The sequence below is a fragment of the Musa acuminata genome, chromosome BXJ3-4, assembly GCF_036884655.1.
Source record: "Musa acuminata AAA Group cultivar baxijiao chromosome BXJ3-4, Cavendish_Baxijiao_AAA, whole genome shotgun sequence".
Taxonomy (NCBI): Eukaryota; Viridiplantae; Streptophyta; class Magnoliopsida; order Zingiberales; family Musaceae; genus Musa; species Musa acuminata.
The window spans coordinates 8390044-8397002 of NC_088352.1; the positions used below are offsets into that span (position 1 = coordinate 8390044).

The 6959-nt window shown below is 41.6% G+C and overlaps 1 protein-coding gene across 1 annotated transcript; it reads right to left on the reverse strand.

Annotated features, from left to right (window-relative positions):
- Positions 1 to 478: 478 nt before the first annotated feature.
- LOC103981185 (subtilisin-like protease SBT5.3) lies at positions 479 to 6272 on the reverse strand. Its single transcript, XM_009397819.3, has 11 exons — positions 6115 to 6272; positions 5901 to 6013; positions 5723 to 5820; positions 5471 to 5635; positions 4806 to 4914; positions 2357 to 2891; positions 2097 to 2194; positions 1739 to 1984; positions 1553 to 1667; positions 1251 to 1464; positions 479 to 1182 (listed from the first exon to the last, which is right to left on the reverse strand). Exons 1-11 carry the CDS (start codon positions 6205 to 6207, stop codon positions 626 to 628), a joined length of 2343 nt encoding a protein of 780 aa, XP_009396094.2. The 5' UTR covers positions 6208 to 6272; the 3' UTR covers positions 479 to 625.
- Between the last annotated feature and the right edge of the window lie 687 nt (positions 6273 to 6959).

Here is a 6959-nt window from a genome sequence, read left to right on the forward strand (position 1 = left end):
AAAAGGCCATATATGCAAGTTTCTCACCTTTATTTATTTATTTATTATAAAAAAAATTAATGGTATTGAAGTATTTCTTTTATTATAAGGATGAAAGTGAATAAGACTCAATTATATTTTGTACTCAAAACATAATATGTAATTATATATTCTTCTTTAAAAAAATATAAATTATAAGGATCAATTTTCGATCCGATTTGGATGGCTAGGATTGATAAATGAATGGTTTATGATAGATTTTTGAAAAAAAACATATCTAGCATCTTACCTTATTTCTTTCATCAAGACTAATAAAACCTATCAATTTTATGAATATTTACCAAAGAAAAAAAATTCTCATAATCTCAAACAATCCAGTAAGGACTAATACAAAAAGAAAAGTTTTACTGGCAAGAAAATAGTGGCCTTCTTAGTCTATCATATTTTGTAATCTTATATCATATGCAAGTCCTCAAATTATCAACGAGAACAAAAAAAAGAAAAAGGAACTTTGCCTTTATTGTTAGCCATAATTGAACACGACAGTAATCTTTCACACAAACTAATTAATCTTTCAATCAATCGTGCCCACCAATCAGAAAAGAAACAAAAAGGAAAAGATATTAGAAGCTCACAATCTCCCAATTCATGGCTTCCATGAGCTAAATTTCACCACCAGAGGAGTTCTAACATGGTGTTTGCCATCGGACCATATCAGTGCCCCAAACACGTAGTCACTGTTCCATGATATGCGGTCCTTCGCCTTCATTGTCACCTCAAACTTCTTTTCCTCGCCTACCTTCTCAAACGCCAGCCTCGCGGGGTTCACAGCGACGGCAACGCCACTCGGCTCTATCACCCGAGCCACGTACGTGCCCGGCGACCCGACGTTCTTCACCACGCGCGTCACCGTGGCGGAGACCGACAGCTCTGGGACTGTGATCGATGGATAGTTCAGGTCTTCGATGCGGAGTGGTGTCGGTGGGCAGGAGTAGGCTTCTTCTTTGCTGAACATGGCGAGCTGGGTGGAGTTGTAGCCCAGCGCGCACAGGAAGTCGAGGTAGTCGTTGGTCGTCAGGTCGTAGACGAGGCCGGGATCCATGGCGCGGTTCGGCCGGACATGGCCGGAGCCGTAGGCGAAGGACGTGGCCTTGACGAAGGACGAGTTCAGCACCGGCTCCTCCATGTTGTCCCGCGTCCTCGCTGCAACGAGAGAAGTGACATCAAGCATGATTGCAATATGTCTTCGTCCGAGCATGCAAGATTGTTACCGGTCGTCATGATCGCTGATTTGATTGCAGCAGGACTCCAGTCAGGGTGGAGAGTTTTGAGAAGGCCCGCAACGCCGGAGACGTGAGGGCATGACATGGAGGTGCCGGAGATCGAGTTGAAGGCGACGCGGCGGGTGTCGAAGTCTAGATTTGTAGGCCCAACGGCGCCGGAGAAGGCGGCAATAACACTCACCCCTGGTGCAGTGATGTCAGGCTGCAAGCAGTGTGGAGAGCTTTCAGCTAAACAATGGAAGCAAGCCGCATCGGTCATGGGGAGGAGTAATGTGGCGTCTCTGGCGAACCTTGAGGATCTCCGGGGTGATAGTATTAGGCCCCAGAGAGGAGAAGGCTGCCATGAACGGCGCTGGCTTCGTCCCAAGCTCTGTCTTCGGGCTGGTAATGTACCCCAGTGGCGACCTAGAAAAGATTGCAGTGCATGTTATTGCTTGCTATAATACGCCTTAACATGAACGACGGTGAAACCTTACTCGTTGGATTCGAGGTAGGAGAAGAGGGTGAGGCCATCGGAGTAGGTGATATGGGTTGCAGGGAGGACATGCGCGTCCGCTAAGATTTCATTTCCATTGTTGGCATCATTTGCGAGAACCATACCGACGCCACCAGCCTGCAGAACTGCTTCCCCCTTCTCCACTCTTGCAGTGATGCCGCGGAGGCACACAACGATCTTCCCTGTCGCCTTCACCGGGTCTAGCGATCCCAAGTAGCACAACCTACTGCAGAATCAAAAGACTGGTGTAAGAATCTTTACTCAAGTCATCATTTAATCTTGTTGGTTGAAGTCAGAAGTGCATCCATGGATGACATATAAGAAGAACATTCACTCACGCCTTGTCCTCCGATGCATTGGCATATTTGGCTTCTCTGGAGCTGATCACTGGGTAGGCATTGTTGCCTGGCAATCCTTTTGGAGAAAGACTCTCCCCCTGTGTGAGATGGTTGGAAGAGATATGATGAGAAACAACAAATGCACCAAAAGTCATCTAGAAGAAGATCGAAAAGGAAAGACTGATAAGAATGAAACAGATATGTATCAGGTAAAGATTAACTGAGAACAGAGGTAGTAAACGTGGGTGATGGAAAGCAACCTGAATTCTCTTGTTGTTGTCGAGGATGAGAGAAGAGGGGAATTGCCTGTTCATGGTGCTTGCTCCCACAGTAAGCATCCAAGGTGACAAGTTGGAGACGGTAGCAAGCTGCGGGCCGGAGTTGCCAGCGGAGCAGGCCACCGTGATCCCCTTCCTGACGGCATGGAAGGACCCGATGGCCAACCCATCACGGAAGTAGTCAACCGGGTCTCCACCAAGCGAGACAGAGATGACGTCGACGCCGTCCTCGATGGCTGCGTCGAAGGCGGCGACGATGTCGGCGTCGAAGCACTCGTTGCCGTTGACGGGCGGCCAGCAGACCTTGTAAGCTGCGACGCGGGCGCGGGGGGAGCCGCCCTTGGCCGTGCCGTTGCCGTAGCCGAAGATGTTGGCGCCGGGCACGGCCCCGCCGGCGGCGGTGGAGAGGGTGTGTGTGCCGTGCCCATCGTAGTCGCGCGGGGAGCGGAAGGTGGCGTTGAGCGGGCCAACCATGACTTCGTAAGCCTTGTTGAAGTACCTCGCGCCGATCAGCTTCCTGCATCCAAGAATTGTTCTTGAGACTGCAACACACAACAGAATCTGTCTCGCTACTACAGTAGAATCTACTGCAAGCAAGCATGCATGCACATTCTTTCTTGCATACATCAACCATAATTGTTAGTAAAACTTGGTATTACAATAGGACTGCTTCCAAATTCCTATAGAAAAACTTCTCAATATACCAAAAAAAGATTGCATATATTGATCCTCCTCAAACTTCATATTAGCGAGTTCTAAATCCCATTAATATTGAAATAACAAAAGAAATACAAGTTATGAGACTTGTTTTTGATACAAATTGATAAGCTTTATTTATTTGAACCCTGCACACGATATTTAACAGCAAGTCTGCTCTTCATCTCCGTAAAAAGTCAGGACCAGAGTGGTTGTTTGATCAATAAAAATGGAGCCTTGTGCAGGGTGCCAACATGAATTTGTTCTTCAGATATGCCTCCTCCAGGAGATCCCTCACCAGATACCTCCAAACTAGTATCGTTTAATTCATTGTATTCTCTGTAACTAAAATCCATGGGCAAGCAAGCAGAAAACTAGAGTTAGTGTGTGATTGGATGCATAGGATTGGTGATCTCAAGCCAGGGTAAAAGAATGTTTAATGATGGCTTAGGAGACCATGGTGTCCTATTTGATCAGTTGGATCTGGAACAGGGTCTTCTAGCTTTCCAGGAAGAAAACATTATAGTGGTGGATTGTACAGTCTTTGAAAGGTTATATTATCTAGGACATCAAGCTGGCTTCTGCAGATAAAAGAAACTGGAAGATGAATTGTGTTTTTCTTCCCACATACTCACTCAGGCAATGCTACATGATATATATTATACGAGAAATGTAAGATCTGGAGTCATGTTCACCTTTATCCAGTATGTGCTTACTTTGAAGAAGCAGACAAATTTTTGAAAGAAAAAGTATGATCAACTTGCATATTTTCCAAAACCATCATACTTTTTTGTTGAGTTAGATCTTGTTATGCCAGATAATTAATGGAAAAGTGTCAGAGATAAGGACTTTGAATCAATTAGGATAAAGCATGTACCTGCTGAAAGTTATAGACTTTTAAATGGAAGGAATGGGTGCTATCGTGTTCATGATTGATGAGTTTGAGATTTTTTTATGGTGTAAAAACCAACAAGTAGATTGTGTAAGGGTTTCTTCCATGCTATAGCTGACAAAGATTTGAACTCACTTTGATGGCTCAAAACTTTCTTTCTTCTTACTATAGAATAATATTTTCCCTTATGATAATAGTGATGAACATTGTAGGCTGATACAGCTAATTTAGATGACATCGACATCACTCACTTTCACTAATATTAAAAAAGTATGACAATCCAAATAATAATAACTGTGGATATTTATAGTACTGAAAACACATACAGGAGCTTTGTTGCTCCACCTTGTTCAGAAGAACAATTCTTTTGCAGAAGCTTCTGTTCTATCTCAATTATCTCCAAGTGAAACTATTCATATTTAAAATGTCAAGCTCAATGAAAACTACTTTGTTCAAGTCACATATAAGGTAATTGGTGGCTCCTACACCTCTGCTTAGTCAAAAAATAAATTAATAAGATCTATGGAATGTTGAAAAAGAGTAGTAGCAAGTGAAACATCCATGACTTTGCTAAATGAAAATTAAAAATGCAATATCATGCAACATATAAACATGGAGGTAACTTCATGAATCTCATTGCTTAAAATCACATGATGATAAGGACTACAGCATACAGTAGACAGATGATTCTACTTTATATCTCTCTCACCATATGTACATGTTTTTTAGACAAGAAAATTTAGGTCCAAGTGGCATGCATCTATCAGAAAGGGCAGTGCCCTTTCCAATTATTGGTCCAGAATAAGTTCTAAAGACAAGGAAGTAAAGACTGCAGAAATAGACCTGTTGCATGAAAAACTTTCATCAAAGTCATTCTGACAGATTCCTTTCCACTTTGATGGAATTGGTCCCAAGTCATCATCTTTAAAGCTTTGTGCCTCTGGCCACACCCCTAAACATCCACAACCATAAGAAAACAAGCCTAGAAGAATCAGCTTGCCATCAATATAGACTGTTGGAGAATGGTCAATTATAGCTTGGATTGGTTGATTAGTCAATGGTCCCAGACATACTTCTTTGACAAAGAACACCACTTGTGTCCCCAATTGACTAATTGAAGCAAGTGAGCTTCATGTTTTAGATTGGTATTGCCAACATGTCTAGATTCAAATTCTGAATTAGAATAATGGAGGTGAAGAACTACATGCAGATGGCAAGAAGGTGCCTGTCGACAGAGGGCACAGAGCCAAGTCATCTATTTTAACAAGTGCAGACTTCTGATCTTTTTAGAACTTTTCTTCTCCTACCAATGCAATGGAGGAAAAGGTCAAGATGCATTTCTAAACTGATGGAAGTAATAACTATCAATAAGATAAAGACAATTTGTTGTTTCATGAAAATGTTACGGATACTGAACTGTCGATGTGAAAGGATGATAGTGAACCAAATTTTCTCCTGAGGAAAAAAAATTGTAGTAAAAAGTAAAAACCAGAATCGAACTGTGATACCAGTATCAAGATTTGCAATGATGGTGTCTTCTCCGAATCGAGCCTTTCTCCACAGTGATTGCTTTGGAACCCTGCCATCCCTCTCGAGGCCGAGGAATTCCCAGGAATGAGTAGTATGAAGTGTGTAGCCTCTGTTAGGAATCACCGAAAGAACTCCAGGGTACTCTAACCACAAGAACAGAAAGCAATGATTGAACAGGACCTTCTCTCGAAGAGCACAACATCTGAACAAGAACCGAAGACAAGCCCTACCTGATACCTTCATGGCCTCTTCCACCTCGAGGTAGGCCGCAAAGCCATTGATGTGGTGGGTGTACGAGTAGAAGATTGCATCTTGGACCTTCTCCTTGCTGTTTTTGATCAACAACATCAGACTCTGACAAGATAGATCGATCAAAACCCAAAATTACTTGTACGATTTCTTTCTTACTCCTCCAGCACCGATCCTAACAGCTCGTAGTGAGACTCCGTGGCTCTCTTGGAAGCCTCCAGAGGGGACAATTCGGAGCTGTGCGAGTGCTCCCCGAGGTACACTACATAGGCCTGCAACAAGGATTCGTCCATAAACAGGAAATCAGATTGTGGCGTGTCAGAAAATTCTGATCTTTGGAGGAAACAGAGGAGGAACAGATTGAAGGCAATGCCTGCTTAGCAGCAAAAACGGATCTTGGAAGCAGGAGAGGGAAGAGGAAGAAAGCAAGGAGAAGCGGCGCTGTGTTTCTCCTCGCGATCTCCATCTCCTCCTCGATCCAGAAGACTGAAAGAGCGTTCTCGGTTCCTCTCTTACCGTTTTGTAGCTCGGAAACTGAAGCCGCTCTTCAATGATCGGTAGGGATTAAATTATCTTTTTAATTAATTAATTAATTATTATTATTATTATTATTATTATTGTTATCATTATCAAGAAAATGGATTGTCCGAACCCAAAAAAAAAAACATGAAAAGAGTTGAAGGGATTTTAATGAGGATAGCGAACTCCTTATACCAAATTAAAGGATGAAAATTGACAGGAATTATAATTTTAAGCTAAATTTCATCTTCACCAATGAAAAAAAAAAAAGAAACATGCGAAGTTAATTTATATCTAAGCTAGAAATTATATTGTATTTATTAATCAGATATAATCTCTATTAATATAACATTAGTCGCAATGCATTTAATATGGCCCGAAATATATATTTTATTTATCAACTACCCACTGACATGAACTCGAGTTAGAAATTTGAATTAAAAAAGTATTCCATCGATGTCAAAGTTCTTTTTTGAGACTCAAATGAATTAAATTATATGTGGCTAAAGAACGACATACCCGATTTGATTTGGTCAATTTCGGTTGAGCTTCACATATATATATATATATATATATATATATATATATATATATATATATATATATATATATATATATATATATATATATATATATATATGAGATAAGACATATTTTGGTCTCAAATGAGTCACCACTGACGTCACATGTCATGTCCCA

Coding starts and splice junctions, on each gene's coding strand:
- LOC103981185 (XM_009397819.3), bottom strand. CDS start 6,207: ATGGAGATCGCGAGGAGAAACACAGCGCCGCTTCTCCTTGCTTTCTTC. Junction 1,985..2,096: donor AATGCATCGGAGGACAAGGC/GTGAGTGAATGT, acceptor TTGATTCTGCAG/TAGGTTGTGCTACTTGGGAT. Junction 1,668..1,738: donor TCCTACCTCGAATCCAACGA/GTAAGGTTTCAC, acceptor AATCTTTTCTAG/GTCGCCACTGGGGTACATTA.